The sequence below is a fragment of the Akebia trifoliata genome, chromosome 5, assembly GCF_017979445.1.
Source record: "Akebia trifoliata isolate Shusen 1 chromosome 5, ASM1797944v1, whole genome shotgun sequence".
NCBI classification, from domain to species: Eukaryota; Viridiplantae; Streptophyta; class Magnoliopsida; order Ranunculales; family Lardizabalaceae; genus Akebia; species Akebia trifoliata.
The window spans coordinates 33,276,750-33,293,458 of record NC_141379.1 but is presented as its reverse complement, the minus strand read 5'-3'; the positions used below and the strand labels follow the sequence as shown (position 1 = coordinate 33,293,458).

At 32.7% G+C, this 16,709-nt stretch overlaps 1 protein-coding gene across 1 annotated transcript; it reads left to right on the top strand.

Moving 5' to 3' along the window:
• The first annotated feature begins 1,934 nt into the window (after nucleotides 1–1,934).
• LOC147402371 (NADH dehydrogenase [ubiquinone] 1 alpha subcomplex subunit 8-B-like) lies at nucleotides 1,935–16,080 on the top strand. Its single transcript, XM_086443994.1, has 2 exons — nucleotides 1,935–2,261; nucleotides 15,656–16,080. Exons 1-2 carry the CDS (start codon nucleotides 2,074–2,076, stop codon nucleotides 15,789–15,791), a joined length of 324 nt encoding a protein of 107 aa, XP_086300120.1. The 5' UTR covers nucleotides 1,935–2,073; the 3' UTR covers nucleotides 15,792–16,080.
• The last annotated feature ends 629 nt before the right edge of the window (nucleotides 16,081–16,709 follow it).

Below are 16,709 nucleotides of genomic sequence, written 5' to 3'. Positions count from 1 at the left end.
CAATCACCTAAGTCATCTCCATATCATTCATGAACAAAACGAGATAGTATAATCAGATTGTATTTTTTCTTCTTATTTATGATTCAAAGATCTCCAAAAACTTCAAAATCATCTAAAGATATTGAATCATCTTGGTATTGTTTGTGAATGAGACATGATGCAAAAGTAGGATTTAAAATTATGGACGGGAATGAAATTTAGGTTTATCATTTTAGTCCGGATAGAGGAATGAGGTGTTTTGATGATAGTTGTGGACTGTTAATTGCATCCCAACTTGTACTAATTACACCTGATTTCTTAAATTATTTATCAGACCATAATTAAAAATTCAAACACATCATTCAAACATTACAAAAGCTTGGTTTAACTTATTATCTCAACGTTACAAAGCAGTGTAATACATTCAAACAACTCTACCAGTTGCTTACAATTAAGATTAGACACATATAAAATCCTAAATCTAATAAATAGAAATCTAAATAAAAATGGGAAAATTACCGTTTTGTGTATTGAACACGATGAAGTTTCGAGTCCGGTACATTATTCATTTTTATTCTCAAAACATGTTTTCGAGCGAGTTCATTATCATTATTAGGTATTATAATTTAAAGTGACAATCTCACTAATAAAAAGTGACAAATTCGTTGATAATTACCAACAATCTCATCGTTAAAAACACAAGGATATTTGTCTGTAAATTTATTAGTGAGATCATAATTTTTTGATCAGTGAGATCATCACTTTAAAATAAAAAATATCTATTCTTTAAATTTACCAACGAGTTCGTCACTTTCTTAGTAGCAAGGTCGTCATTTTAAATTAAAATACTTAACTAGCAAACTCATTCGAAAACATATTTTGGGAATTAAATAAACAATGTCTCGGAATTAAAATTTTTGCAAAAGTTGCACACGTTTAAGGAAAAATCACTTAAAAAAGAAAAAAAGAAAAAGAGAGAGTTTCTATTGGCATTGAGGGTTTTACTTATTCTTAGTCATTGACTTATATATGTGAGCAAATTACTGCTTCGTTTGTTGAATATGACAAAATTTTGAGTTTGATACACTGTTCATTTTTAATTCCCAAAATGTGATTTTACTAGCGAGTTTGTTACTTTCTTACCAAAAAATTTCCTAGCGAACTTGCTCAAAAAACATGTTTTCAGAATTAAAATGAACAGTGCACTCGAATTGGAATTTTTGCAAAAGTTGTTTTGGGAAATATCTATGGGAAATGTTCAACACCCTACACTTTACCTTATGTTTTACCAAACGTGTTTTGTCCTACATGGGTTAGAAGTTTTGGAATGGGCTGATTTTTGGTGAGGATGATCTCTACGATTAGAAGATCCTCCTCACAAAAAATCAGCCCATTCCGAAATTTCTAGTCTCATGTTTACAAGTTGAAAAATTGTGGACCATCCATTTTTTTGTAAATCATTTTTTATGGGATTAGAAGTTTTGGAATGGGTTGATTTTTGGTGAGAAGATCTCCTCACCATATAGATCGTCCTCACAAAAAATCAGCCCATTCCGAAATTTCTAGTCTCATGTTTACAAGTTGAAAAATTGTGGACCATCCATTTTTTTGTAAATCATTTTTTATGGGATTAGAAGTTTTGGAATGGGTTGATTTTTGGTGAGAAGATCTCCTCACCATATAGATCGTCCTCACAAAAAATCAGCATATTCCAAAACTTCTAACCCATGTAGGACAAAACATGCTTGGTAAAGTGTAGGGTAAAGCGTTGGGTGGTGAACGGGACCAATATCTATATATTTGTTACTTTATTTGGCATGTTACAAGAAAAAGTGGTGTGCCAACATAAGTTCTCAAATTGAAACCACACTCCCAAGTCCCACCTACGGCACGGATGACCCACATTAATGAGCTCAATCGGACCTAACTAGATCTAGAACTTGGTCCGGGTCGGATTTGACCCGCCGGCATAGAGAGTACAAAGGTCGCAGATGTCAGAAATCAGATTCCTCTTAGATCTAACATTGGCCCCTTCTGCTTAGAAACCCTAACCCTAAAATATCGATTTTACTCTCAGAGACCATCGAATTGAAGATGGAGAGCAGTGTTGGTACAGTAAAGGATCCGATCCCTACTTCTTCCGTACTCATGGTGTCCTCAAAGCACATCGCAACGAAATGCAGAGGAGAAAACATGGCCTTCATCAATTGCAAGAAGAACGATTCCAACCCGGAGAAATGCCTCGATAAGGGCCAGGAGGTAACACGTTGTGCGTTGAGCCTGTAAGGATCCTTAATCTCCTCCTCTTAGTTATTTGAAAATTTGATTTTTTTTGTTCTAAACCTAGATTGTTTAAGAAGAAAATCTCAAGCATAGTTTTTTGGGGAAATTAGGTTCTTTCCCTTTTTCTTTTTTGATTCTCTTTCTAGGTTGAAATTAGAGAGATAAAGATCTATAAATAGATGTCTCAACAGGGTTGATGATTATGCACATTTTGGATGGATATTGGATTTTAATGTGATTGTTTTGATTAGAATAATATAATTTAGCTTTCATTTCTGAGAAACATTAGTTTGCTAAAGTGCAGATGAAATCATATTAGTTAGTCTAGGCTTGGAGATTATTCCAAAATAATGTGTATTTTGGAATTCTTCATCTTTATCATATATATATACATTAAAAGGGGGAAACTGCACGGGCATCCTTTTTGGGTTAAAGGGTAAAAGACGAAAGATAGTAAAGTTGGGTGTGTGCTGGGGAGGGGGAGGGGGAGGCAGTATAGTGGGGTTGTGTGAACCCCACTTATTTGTCTCAATCTTTATGTCCCACAAAACTGTAGTGATGAGGTGCTAAAGAGGAAATATAGTATAATTAAAGGGACATAATTGAAAAAGGAGGGGAGGGGGAAGAGAAAAGATAATAAAATTGAAAGGGGTGAAAAAGAAATGTAATAAAGTGAGGTAGTGTGGAGCTCACTTCATTGTAGCTGGTGTGGGACGCTTATTCACCGCAAAATTGTAGCAGACTGTAGTAGAGTGGGACCCACAATTGTGTTTGGTTGTGTAGATGTTGGGGTTGGCAACATGAATACTATGCATCATTCCTCTTTATCACGACCATATCTTCTGGAATTGATTTGCTTAAGATGTATGCTTTTTAATTATACAAAGGAGTTGTCTTTAGTGAGAAGTTGACGGCTATCAGAGAAGATAATATTTGAACTTTTTTCTTGATAGTAGAGATGAAGGGCCATTATTCGGCCCATGTGTCCACTATAAATGTCACGTGACAAAATTTTCACGAATCCATGCATTTGGATCCCATTTCTAAGCTTACCCACTTAAATTCCTAACTTAGCCCAATCCAATTCCAAGCCCAATTCCTTACCTCTCTAGGTCCATTATCAATCTAAGTCGAAATCCAATCATATATTCAAACCAATAATCTTACTTCATTGACCTAAATCAAAGTCTACTCCGTTGACCCAAGTCAAGATCTAAAAAATCCTTAACCACTTACAAAATTCAAATATTCTCCACTTATTTCATATTTTCTTCACTATCTATAAAAATATTTTAAACATCCTTCATTAACCACATATTTTCTCCAATATCCATTAAAATATTCCAAACATTCTCCACTAACCACATACTTTCATTAAACAAATCCAAATATTCTCATCACATGCTACCATGTCTCTATTCCATCAAGATTACACGTCACTTATTCATCCACCCTCCCAAAATCCTAAAACATTTTCTTTATTTACCATATGAAATTTAAAAATCTAAAATAAATAAAATAAATTGTCATTTTCTTTTGTTTTTAGGGTTGGACTTTTCACCTCCAAAATATCATCCTAAAATCCTATAGACCCTCTCCCATAACACAATTTGTGCTCTCATGTCCCCATTTCAAATCCCTCTCAACCTTAAATCCCTACACAAATTCCTCTTCAAACTCTAACCCTCAACACTTAAAAATCAAGATCATAATTCAATCGAGATGGGGGGTTGAAAGCATGAGTAGTGTTATGAGAGAAATTTTATAGATTTTTAGAATGATATGTTGGGTGTAGAATGGTCCAACCTGTTCGTCGTAGAATGATACTTCTTTGTTGATGTAAATGAGAAAAAATAATTTTTACCTTCTTGGTTTGGCAAAGGGTCGATCCACAAGGAAACGAGGTTCAAAATAAAATGAAAATTAACAAGAAAAACAATTAAGTTTCGAAGTCGATTTTTTGAATTATGAGCTTCAAATTTAAATTGCAAAAAATAAATGTAGTAAATAAGTAAGCGAGTAAAGAATCTAGGAGATTGAATTCACCATGAGACAAGTTAGTAATTAGCTTTGCTTTAATTTTATGTTCTTTGATTACTTAGATGAAGACCGAGTCACCGATTCTTAATCTGGAAGATAGGTTTTTAAGTTTGATTGTCCAAAAGTCCAATGATCCGATAGTCCAAGGTCTCATTCCCCTATGATGTGATAATTTTCAATGATTGTTTATTACTTCAAGCATTGATCATAATGGGATTTAACCCAATGATGATGGATCACAACACATAATAAAAGATAAAGAAAATAACATTTAGAGAAATTAAGTACCAAGATTTTTACGAAGTGAGACCTATTAATCTGTAAGGATTAATTGTTTTGACCATAAATTAAACACTTCATTATTACTAATTTGCTCACAGTTTCCTCAATTCCCTGGACGGGAAGAGTCTAGTCGATCATTGCAAATTCAACATGGAAAAATTAAAAGAACAGAGAGATAGAGTTGGAGAAAATGAATTTCGATTAATCTTGAACTTGCATTACGTCGTTGAGAATCTCCCTTCTTACAATAATCAAAACTAAACTAAATTACAAAGAGAAAATAAAGAGAAAAAGATGGGGGGAGAGAGAGAAATGAAAAAATCAAGGTGCCATGGTGTAACTCTAAAGTGTGGAGTTGGGGTGGTATTTATAGGATTTAGGAGGGGCCATTTGGTGGGAGACAAAGAGGTGATGGGGAGTTTTTCCATGACTTTGGTCAAATGGAGTTGAAGTTGGGTAAGACTTGATTTTGGCCTTTAGATTTAACTTTGGGATTTAGGGTCCATTTGAATGCAATTAATAAAGAGGCCCAAAGGCTTTACAACTTAATTGAGAGAAGTCCAAAAACCTAAACTTGGGTTGTACAAGGTCCTTTGACTTTGGTCTTCTGACTTTGACCATAGCTTTTCACTCGTAAAATCCTTGAATTCTTCGCTTTCTTTCGTATCATCCCTTCTCTTTCTAATTATGGTTCTGTCAAAATTAACACGCATCATCAAATGTATCATAAAATTAAGGATTTAACGATATTTACGGTAATTATGCACATCATGTTTCTACTTATTTGATGTAATTCTCGGGATTTAATTGGAAAGTCTGTTAACTAGCCAATTATTAGGGACTTGAAAGATATATTTTTCAGTCCTGATCACAACCCTAAAAGGAAAAGAAAAGGATGAGAGATTTATTTTGTTTCTTTTTAGATTTTTCAATTCATGAAGGTAAAAAAGGAAAATGTTTTAAGATTTTGGGAGGGTGGATGAATGAGCGACATGTGTAATCTTGATGGAATAGAGACATGATAGCATATGATGGGGAGAATATTTGAATTTTTTTAATGAAAACATATGGTTAGTGGAGGATGTTTGAAATATTTTAATGGATAGTGAAAAAAATGTGGTTAGTAAAGGATGTTTGGAATATTTATAGTGGAAAAAATATGTGGTTAGTGGAGAATGTTTGTAAGAGTTTAATGGATAGTAGAGAAAGCACAAGGACATGGAATGAGTGGAGAATATTTAAATTTTGAATGTAGTTAGGGATTTTTTAGATCTTGACTTGAGTTAATAGAGTAGACTATGACTTGGGTATGTGGTTGAATTTCGACTTAGATTGATAATAGGCTTAGAAAGATTCAGGATTGGGCTTAAATTAAGAATTTAAGTGAGTCCGAAAGGGTGGATGAGCTTAGAAATGAGATGCAAATGTATGGACTCATGAAAAATTGGCCACGTCGCATTTATTTTGGACCCATGGGCTAAATAATGACTTTTAGACATTTTTTTTGAGCAAAACAATGTATTTTTTAGTATTTGGGTTGTGGGCTTTTTGTCTATATTGGAATACACTTTTTATGGGTCTTTCTTGAGTGGGCTCGTACAAAATTGGGGTGTCTAATGAGGGTGAATAGTAATAGCAATGAAGTGGGCCCTAAAAAACTTTAGCTAGATGGGATGTTTATTCTCACAACATTGTAGCTGGATGGGAAGTTTATCCTCCCACAAAACTGTAGCAACTGTGGGCCCTACAGTTGTATTTTATTATATAGATTTAAATAATAAAACACAACTGTGGATCCCATCGTTGATACAGTTTTGTGGGGAATAAACGTCCCATTCAACTACAATGGAGTGAGGTCTGCATTAATTCACCTTATTACCTTTCTTCTTCTCCTGTTTCAACTTTATTGTCTTTACTCTCTCTCCCCCCCTCTTCTTTTCAATAATATCCATTCAATTATATTATCATTCATCTTTTTACCCCCTTTTTCAATAATACTCTTTTACTTTACTATATTTCTTCTTTAACCCCAAAGTGGCGTGGGCAAACTTTAGTGTGTATATATATATATGTATGTATATATATATAGGGATGCCTTCGATAGACAACGTTAGGGAGACAAAATGCGACCTAATGATCCCAACCATTAGATTGTGTTTGATCTAACACATGATCTAATCGTAGATTACTTAAAGTTATCGTTGTTTTACAACGCCCTCCCTCAACTCATCTTTATCTCGTTTGACCTCCCTCTTTCCATATAAAACGTAAAACAAAACAAAAATTGAGCCTCTTTTCATCTACTTCTTTACTTTATCTCAAAATAAAACCTAAATCCTAAAAATCTTTCTTCTCTCTCTGAATTCCCAAGCTCGAGAGAGATCAGAGAGTTCAGTAAGAGAAAAAGGAGTTATGGTTTGGGTTCTCTTTGGTTTTGAGAAAATGAGAGGAAGAAGAGGGGAGCTCCATTTTTTTTTGTTTTAAGTAGATACTTAAAGAGGTATCTCGTTGTAAATAGAGAAATCTATAGAGGGGCATTGTAAAAAACATGTAAATTATTTAGTTTAATGCAAAATTAGATCCTAGCACTCTATCTAACAACTGACATTATTAGGTCGCATTCTCTCTAACGTTGTTTGTCTAGCGTGTCCATATATATATATATATATAAAGAGAGAGAGAGAGAGAGAGAGAGAGAGGCCCTTTTTTAGTACTAGGTTTTATTCCCACTTGTAGGGACCACATGGAGATCATGTTGGACATTCTAAACGCATAATGAGTTCTCTAAAGTATGGACATTATCCTCACAAAAATTCAATCCATTTCAAATTTTCTAACCTCCTGAAAAGGTTGACTTTATTGAAAATTTTGGATTATCTAGTTAAATTATTGCTTTTAGTCAACGTTTCATATGGTTAATAATATTGGAATAGAATTTTTTTAGGTGATGATCATCATGGAGAAGACAATCCATTGTACAGTTGGATTGTCCAACATGATGTCCATGTGACCCTTGCAAAAGTGTAAGAATTAGGTGTAAAAAATGAGTATGATTTAACTAGACTTATATATGGGGAATGGTGGTGTTCACTGCAATATTAGATATTAGCGATCTCCAAAATCAGGTTTTTCTATAAATATCTATAAAAAATTATCATATTTGTTTTCTAGTAGTAAAAAAGCAATGTCATCATTGTCATTGTCTGATGGAAAAAAATCAAATTTAAATATTAATTATAAAAAAGATAACAATTTTTATAAATTTATCAAAAGGAACCTATTTCGACGGTTTAAGTATCGAATTTTTTTATTTTATTTTTTTAATCAAATTTTTGACATTTTAAGTGTCAGATTTTTTTAAGTTATTATTTTAATCAATGTCAAAATGATCCTTTTGACATTAGATCAGAATATATTTTATATAATGTCAGAAGGATCCTTCTGACATTTAATTTAAAAAAAAATAGTCAATTGTATAAAAAGATTCATCTTAATCTGATGTCAAAAGGCTGCTTCTGACATTATATTCATGCCATTGTCTTCAAGTGTACGTAGTTCTATGTACAAAGAGATCCTTTTTGAGAAATATTGATCTTTTTATTGTATTTGAGGTGTCCATATGAATCTTTTTTATATAATTGGTTGTTTTTTCAATTAAATGTCAGAAGGATCCTTCTGACATTGTATAAAATACATTTTGATCTAATGTCAGAAAGATCTTTTTGACATTGATTAAAAAAATAATTTAAAAAAAATTCGGCATTTAAATTGTCGAAATAGATTCCTTTTGATAAATTTACAAAAATTGATTTTTTTTAATAATTAATATTTAAATTTGATTTTTTATATAATTATCCCTTATATGTATAATAAAATCTCAAACAAATTACAATGATGCGATTAAACAATGATTTTAATGTCATTGTTTTTTGCTACTGGAATACAAAATATGTAACTTTTTAGGGGTTTTTATGGAAAACATGGTTTTGGAGGTTGCTAACGTCTAATGTTTGCATTTTTTTACAAGTAGAATCATTTTATTGAAGGAAAAAAGGTCGGTTGAGATAATTGGCCAAAGTACAAGAGTCAACACCTGATGCTTGCATGGGGGGAAATTATAAAAAAAAAAGAAAATTTAAAAATTAATAAAAAATTATTTTTTAATAATTGTCAAAACCAACCTAAATCGACACTTAAAGTGTTGATTTTATTTTTTTATTAAAAAAAATCGGTACGTTTAGTGTTGAATTTTATTTATTTTTAAAATAAAAAATAAAAATCAAATTTTGACAGTTGAAGTGTCGAAATTTTTTTGTTCTTTTCCTGCAAATTCCCCCCCCCCCTTTTTTTCTTCTCTTCTATGATTTTCTCCTTTTTTTCTTCTTCTCTCCTCCTCCACCTCCACCTCCACCATTGTCGAAATTTCAAGAGGTAAGATTTACACATACATGTTAAAAAATAAATAAATCAAGAACTAGATCTTGATTGATTTAGATTAAGATCTTGATACATATTTAAAAAATAAAAATAAAAAAGATGATGAAGATCTTTTTGATTTTTTTAAAAATATGTATCAAGATCTAGTTCTTGATTTTTTAAAAACATGTATGAATCTTGCCTCTTGAAGTTTTGTCGTCGGAGAAGGAAAAAGGAGAAGAGAAGAAAAGAAGAATCGGCACTTCAAGTGTTGAAATTTGGTTTTTTATTTTATATTTAAAAATAAAATAAAATTCAGCATTTAAAGTACATATTTAGGTTGGTTTTGGCAATTATAAAAAAAAATTTATTTATTTTTATTAATTTTTAAAACAAGTTTTTTTTTTTTTACAATTTTCCTTATATATGGAGAGTTAATTTTTTGGGAGAAAACATTTTCACCAATCTCTCTCTGCCTAATGTAGACACTGCCTTGTGTTTTGATGTTGGAGTTAGAACATCGAGCACATATATCCTTGGAAACTAGTCTCATTTAAGTATCTAATTGATTGGATACCCTTACAAAATATTGATACTTATGATTCGTTATTTCAATTTCACTGCCAACATCATTGGTATCCTGTAAACTCTTCTACATAAAAGTACATAGTTGATTCAAATACTTGATTGATTGGCTTTGCTCTAGTATTAGTGGACTTCATAAATTAAGAAGAAAAGTTATGTACGAAATTTTTGTGGTTGGACAACCGAAATCTTGAGACATCCAAAAAAGAGTGATGATTGATCAACAAGGAAAAAAAGAGAACTAGAGGATGAGTTCTGAAGTACATGTCCGATGCTCTTAGAAGGCAAAGATGATGAAGTAAGTCAACCATATATGTCAGAATCTTAAACCACATAGGATCCTAACATCCAATGCTTTATGGGGATGTTTGCATCCTCCATAACTTTGATTTTTTCGAAATACCTTTGAAGTGTTCATTTTTGTCTTTTAGTGCAAAAGGTAAGGGTAATTTACCTTGTACAATGACTTTTTTTTTTGTAAGGATTAAAAAATTTAATGGTATTTTTGTAAAAGTATTTATTGCATAAATGTTATAAATTCTTTTACAAAAATGGTATTGAGTTTTTTACATTTACAAAAATATCATTGCACAAGTACTAAAATACCCTGACCTTTTTCACTAAAAGACAAAATAATCAAAAGTATTATCGGAAAAGAAAAATTGTAAAGGATGCTAGTGTCTCAATGAAACATTAGACGCTAGCATTCTCCTTGTGGACCATCCATGTCACAATTGATTTGAACGCATTGTTGGATAAGGTTAGAAATTTTAAAAACGGAGAGGTCAATCACAGTTTTATAAGATGATTGAAGTTGTGGACATTTCAAATATTTATGTGATGTGACTAGGTGATTTTTGTAATATCAAGCAACACGGTTACCCCTACTAGAAAAAGAGTTTAAATTTGGGACATGTAAAATAATTGTTATTATTACATACTAAGATAATGGAATGGTGCAATGATTTTTATAGTTTGACCATCTGCGTTTCAAGTACAAGGGAATGGTGGATGTCTTTATGACTAATTTAGACAATGAAACGCGTTTTGATTGGATGCCCTTACGAATTATTAGTACTCGTGATTTGTAATGTCGCTTTCATTGTTAGCTTCATTGCTTTCACGCAAACTTTGCTAAATGGAAATACAGAATCAATTCAAGTATTGAATCATTGGCTTTGTTTTGGAGATAGGGATGTCATAAAAATAGACTAACTTTTTTCCATATCCATATCAATTTTAGACCATAGAGAAGTTTGTGGAGCTTTGGTAGTTACTGGGGGATCTCAAGATATCTATAAAAGGGTGATGATTGGTCAATAACGGAAAAAGAGAACTAGAGGATGAGCATTGAAGTATATATCTGATGTGCTTGGAGGCAAGGATGATAAAAAAGTAAGTCGACCGCATAGGTCAATATCTCATACGGTCATACCATGATATAAGTGCATGCACGAGGAAAAAAGAAAGAAAGAGATGCCAACGTCCAATGCAAGCATGGGATGCTGGCAACCTCCAATAATTTGATTTTTCAGTAAAAATCTGCAAAAGTTTACCCTTCAAATCTTAGATCTCTAAAATTTGAATGTCGATCTTGAAGATTCAAGTTCAAATGTCGAGATTGACAGTTTACAATCTTTGATCTCTAATATCAATAATTTGCATTTTCGATCTGGACAATCTGAATCATCAATCTCGCCAATTTAAAAAGGGGGGGGGGGGGGGTGAATGTTCACTAAATGGACCATCAAGTTAACTTGGGAAAATCACGAGGGATTTAGACAGAAATCCCCCCATAGCGTACCAGAGTAGGAAAACCAAATCACAACTATAAAATTGTGAAAGAAGAATTGACATAAAATTGGGACCTTTGCAGTAGGAAATCAAGGTAATATTACCTCTTTACAAACATGACACTTTACTTCCAGAGGTGTGGCCTTAAGGCCTTGGAATATCATCATAGAAGTTGTAGAACAGGCACAACCTTTGCAGAACAGATGACCACAACTCAAAGCATAAGGATTAAAAACTTTATCTTGTGCATCATTAAAGGGTTAAAGATTTCATAAGGACTTGTGCATTACTAAAGATCAGTTTGACATTCAAACACCAAATGGACATAGTTCTAATCTGTCTCTTACTTTACCATATTTCTTATGCTTTTTAAATAGACATTTGCAGCATATGGTTCTAATTACAAAGGTTGTGGAGAGCCAACCTTAATATATTCAAACACCAAAGTGTTACACTATGAGTCCTTGGCTGCATTTTTGTTCAGAATTTTGAAGTTCACATTAAACAAATTAGACTATAACTCTATTAAGTGAGCCAGTTATTCTACCTATAAATGAGGGTATAACTGTCATCCTTAAACCAGTCATTTTCCAAAGATATTGTTGTTTCTCTTGAACCTTTTTTCAGAATTAAATAGTCCAAGACTGAGTATGCAGTGTGTAAATTTAGTGTTGACATCCGTGAAAAAAGAATGTCTCATAAAAATTGTTGGTATAGAAATACCCTGAAACGACAATTTTCGTTGCATTTGTTTTATTTTATGTAGGGATGGAGAGGTTGAGGAAATCGCTACTCATAAAATTGAGATGGATAGTTGAAGTGGAAGATTCCTTCTGAAGTGTTATGTGATTGACGTGTATCAATCACATTGTTATAGCGAAAATTTTATAATGCAAGGTTAGCTATGTTTTATGGAGCTGAATGTTGGGTAGTCAAGAAGCATCATACCATTGAATTGAGTGTGTAGCATAAATTAGGATGTTGTGATGGATGAGTGGAAATATTAGGAAAGGTAAATTTAGAAATGAAAGCATTCAAGAAAATGTTGTGAGTAGCTCCAACAAGCGATGGTTTGGGCATGTTCAACAATGATCGATTGCTGCCCTTATTAAAAAGAACATAGAAGTTAAAGGTTCGAGAACATTGAGAGGAAGGACTAAAAGAACGTTCATTGAGATGGTGACAGTGGATATGAACACACTTTCAATAATAGATGATGTGACTCTAGATAAAATTGAACAGAGGACATGACTCGTTTTGCTGGTCCCTAATCGTTGGGATAAAACTTCGATGATGTGTGTGTGTGTGGACATTAGCATCTTTCACAACTTTGATTTTTTGTAAATGCCCTTAAAATACATTTAATATTGTCTTTTAGTGCAAAAATAGTATGGGTATTTTATATCATTGTATAATAATTTCTTTTATTAAAATTGATATTGTAATTTATACTTATGCAACAAATGCATTTTTATTAAAGTTTTTATTGCACTCATTACACAAGTATTTGTTGCAATGACATTTTCATAAAAGTATTTATAATACAATAGTCAAAACACCCTTACGTTTTGCATTAAAAGAGAAAAAAATATATATTTTTAATGAGATTTTCAGAAAATCAAAGTTGTGGATGATGCTAACGTCCTCGTGAAGCTTTGAACATTTCCATATATATATATGGGGGCGGTTCGTGGGACGTCTTAGAAACAGGTTGAGAAACCGATACGTGTCAGTCGTTCGATTTGGGGGAAACAACGGCCTGGATCGCGGGAGACATCAAGTGCGGGACAGCTAACAACGAAATTTGTTTCTTTTAAAACATTTGAGGTATTTCCAAATACCTCCCTCTTTAAATAAAAAAAAGGAAATAAACCCTCTTTCATTTTCTTCTCTACTGAAATCACACAGAGAATAAACGATTCGAGCTCTCACAAGACTCTCCTTTTCTCTCTCGATCGATGGTTTCAAAGTCTCTCTCTCTCGATCTCTTTCTCTTGATCATCAAAATAAGATCTATTTCAAGCACATCTTGGATTGGTAGTGGAATATAGTTGGGCAAAGTCAAGATTGTTCTCCATTCTACTTCATGGGCCATGCCTAATTGCATACTTATTAAGGTGTTTTGGTTTGATTGAAGTTGAGATACTCTGGTTCTAAGTCTTTCTCTTCTGAATCAGATTGATTCATACCTGATAGATGCTGATATAAGTTCTTTTAAAATTAACTATTTGTTCCAAATATGTCTGTGATTGAGCTAATAGCTTTATGAACAAATGGAATCTTAGATCAAATTGGAAAAATAAAATATTGGAGATGATAAGTTCAGCTTATCCATCCTTATCAAATTGATTCTTAAACCTGTATGAAGCTTATTATTATTTTTTCAATGGATCTCTCATGGCTTTGGTAAATATTTGAGATACCTTTTTTTCAAACTGATTGCATACTCACCTGGTCACAATTTCTTTGATAGATAAATAAAAAATGACTTGCATATCTTCATAGTTTCTCTCGAATCGTTTGAGAAAGAGAGAGAGACTTTGAAGCCGTCGATCGATCGAGAGAGAGAGAGTCTTATGAGAGCTCTAATCGTCTATTCTCTATGTGTGATTTCAGTAGAGAAGAGAATGAGAGAGAGTTGGATTCGTGTGAGACAGTGAGAGAGAATAAGAGAGTTTATTTCCTTTTTAAAAAAAGAAAAAAGGAGGGAGGTATTTGGAAATACCTCAAATGTTTTAAAAGAAATGAGTTTCGTTGTTAGCTGTCTCGCACTTGACGTCTCCCACGATTCAGGTCGTTGTTTTCCCTAAATTGAACGACTGACGCGCATTGGTTTCTCAGCCAGTTTTTGAGATGTCCCACGAACTGCCCCCTATATATATATATAAGAATGCTAACATCCAAGGTTTCACGGGTGTCAATGGATGCCCATTTAACCAAATGGGTATTCCTTTTTATTGGACCGATTAAAATTGGGTCCAAAAAATCAAACTAATTGAGAACTAGAACCAATAGAAATCGAAATTGAGAAAATATAATGGGTATCAATTCTAGTTCCGTCATGCTCTTAGTAGTAACTAACCCATTAACACACCTAGAGGAGGATGTTACTACAATCTTGGGTTTTTCAAAAATTTCCTTTAAATTAAATTTTATAAATATCACAAAGAATTTAGTTTTTTTTTCCTTTTGAAAATTCCATTAGAAAGTATTTATTATTGTCTTTTAGTCCAAAAGACAAATTTTGTTGTAATTATCCAATGGCAATTTAGTAATATCATTCTAAGAAATGCTATTTATGTCAGGGTCATTGTATAATGATAACAAAACCTTTCTTTGTTGGACTAAAACATAAAACAATAAGTGCTTTGTAAGGAAATTTTTTGGAAAAATAATTTTACATTAAATGCTTTGTGATATTTACAAAATTGTTGTTGGATATTTACAACCAAACCTACTATTTTGGATTAAAAGACAATATTAGAGCATTGTTAAGGTATATTTGTAAAAATCCAAGGTTGTGGAGGATACTAATCTCCCCATGAAGCTTTGGACATTAACATTCCCCATGTATATATGCATGCTAACATTTAAATATTCATTGTGGCATTAGCATCCTCTACAACCATGTTTCTTCTATAGATTATTGTTTTGTAAAATGTTATTGAACAATGACAATAAAACCCTTGTTTTTTTTGTTCTAAAAGATAATAAAAATAATATTTGAATCATATTTATAGAAGAAACATGTTTGTGAAGGATGTTAACATCTCATTGAAGCCTTCGATTTTATTATATTAGAGAGAGAAAGTAGTGGCAAGTGTCCTTTGGCTCCCCAATGATTTTTTTTACATGGACTTCTGACATCTTGAGGAAAGCCTAGATAGTTATCTAAAAATATGAGAGGATGCGCCTGCTTCAATCCTTGTGTTGTTTTTTTACCTTTCAAACTCCCCGATATTTTTTCTACATGGACTTCTGACATGGTTTCCATATATCCCAAGGAAAGTCTAGATAGTTAGCTGACAACAGGTAATGATGCACCCGCGTCAATCCTTGTACTGTTTTCAAATTTCCATAAGGTAATATAGCTCGTAAGATGTACTTCAGACTCGATCAAGTTCACATTTCCCACTGTTAGCATCCCTCTTTCATGGTATTTAGGCACTAGAGTTGTCGCACAATCTTCTTTAACTTTGTAGATAACCTTTTGAGAACAGCTGCAACATAACTTGTGTTCTTGCCATAAGTATTATCTTCGATTCCTTTGTTGCAGGCTGAAAAGTCTTCACCTGAGGTGCACAAAAGAGATGGATGCTTACGCAGGTTGTATGTATTACCACACAAATGAGTTTGACTTATGCCGCAAAGAACAAGAAGAATTTGAGAAAGCATGCCCATGGAACGAGTAGACGAGTAGGTTGCTTGTAATATCTTTCCTTTTTGAGGGATTCAAATTCTTCTTGAGAAATATTTGTCCGCTCGACTAGTTTCATCGCTGCCCTTGGTATAAAAGCTTCAATGGCTGTTGTATTAGTTGTTGTTTCTCCCTTTTCGTAATCTGCTGTCTTAAATTGTCTGCACTGACATACTTGGCATGACTGAGTGACTTGTATGTAGTTAAAATCAAAATGTGGATTTTTTTAAATTTCTCAAATACAAATAAAATTATTATCATTATGGTATAGCAGGATTGTGGTATTTCTGTGTTGGCAGGGTCAAGGTTTCCAAGAGGTTCTAACTTGAAAGCTTGTATTGACACACCCGTTTTTTTTATCACACATCAATGATGACCAACTAAGGCAGTGTTTGTTTGCACTATTTTTCAGCACTTATTGCTGAAAAAATTTAAATTCAGCACTTTTTGTCAAAATAACATGCTTGTTTGCTCTATATTTTCAGCGCTTATTGTTGAAAATAAGTGAAAAAAATTCAGCACTATTTTGATGCTGAAAAAAAGTGCTGAAGCGATAAACACTTCGCTTTTTTTAACACGGACAAGTATGTCCTTCATTTTTTTGAGCATGGACAAGTATGCCATTATTCTTAAAAGGATATTATCTCTTATATCCCATGAATAAGTGTATAAGCACCCCACAAATTAATAAACTCATACCATGGCTAAATTATTTTGTCTAATATTGGTTAAAAGTTTTGGAATGAGTTGATTTTTGGTGAAGATGATCTCTTCATTAGAATATAAGCACCCAACAAATTAATAAATCCACATCATGGCTAAATTATGTTGTCTTATATGGGTTAAAAGTTTTAGAATAAGTTGATTTTTCATGAGGATGATCTCTATAATGAGGAGATCATCCTCATCAAAA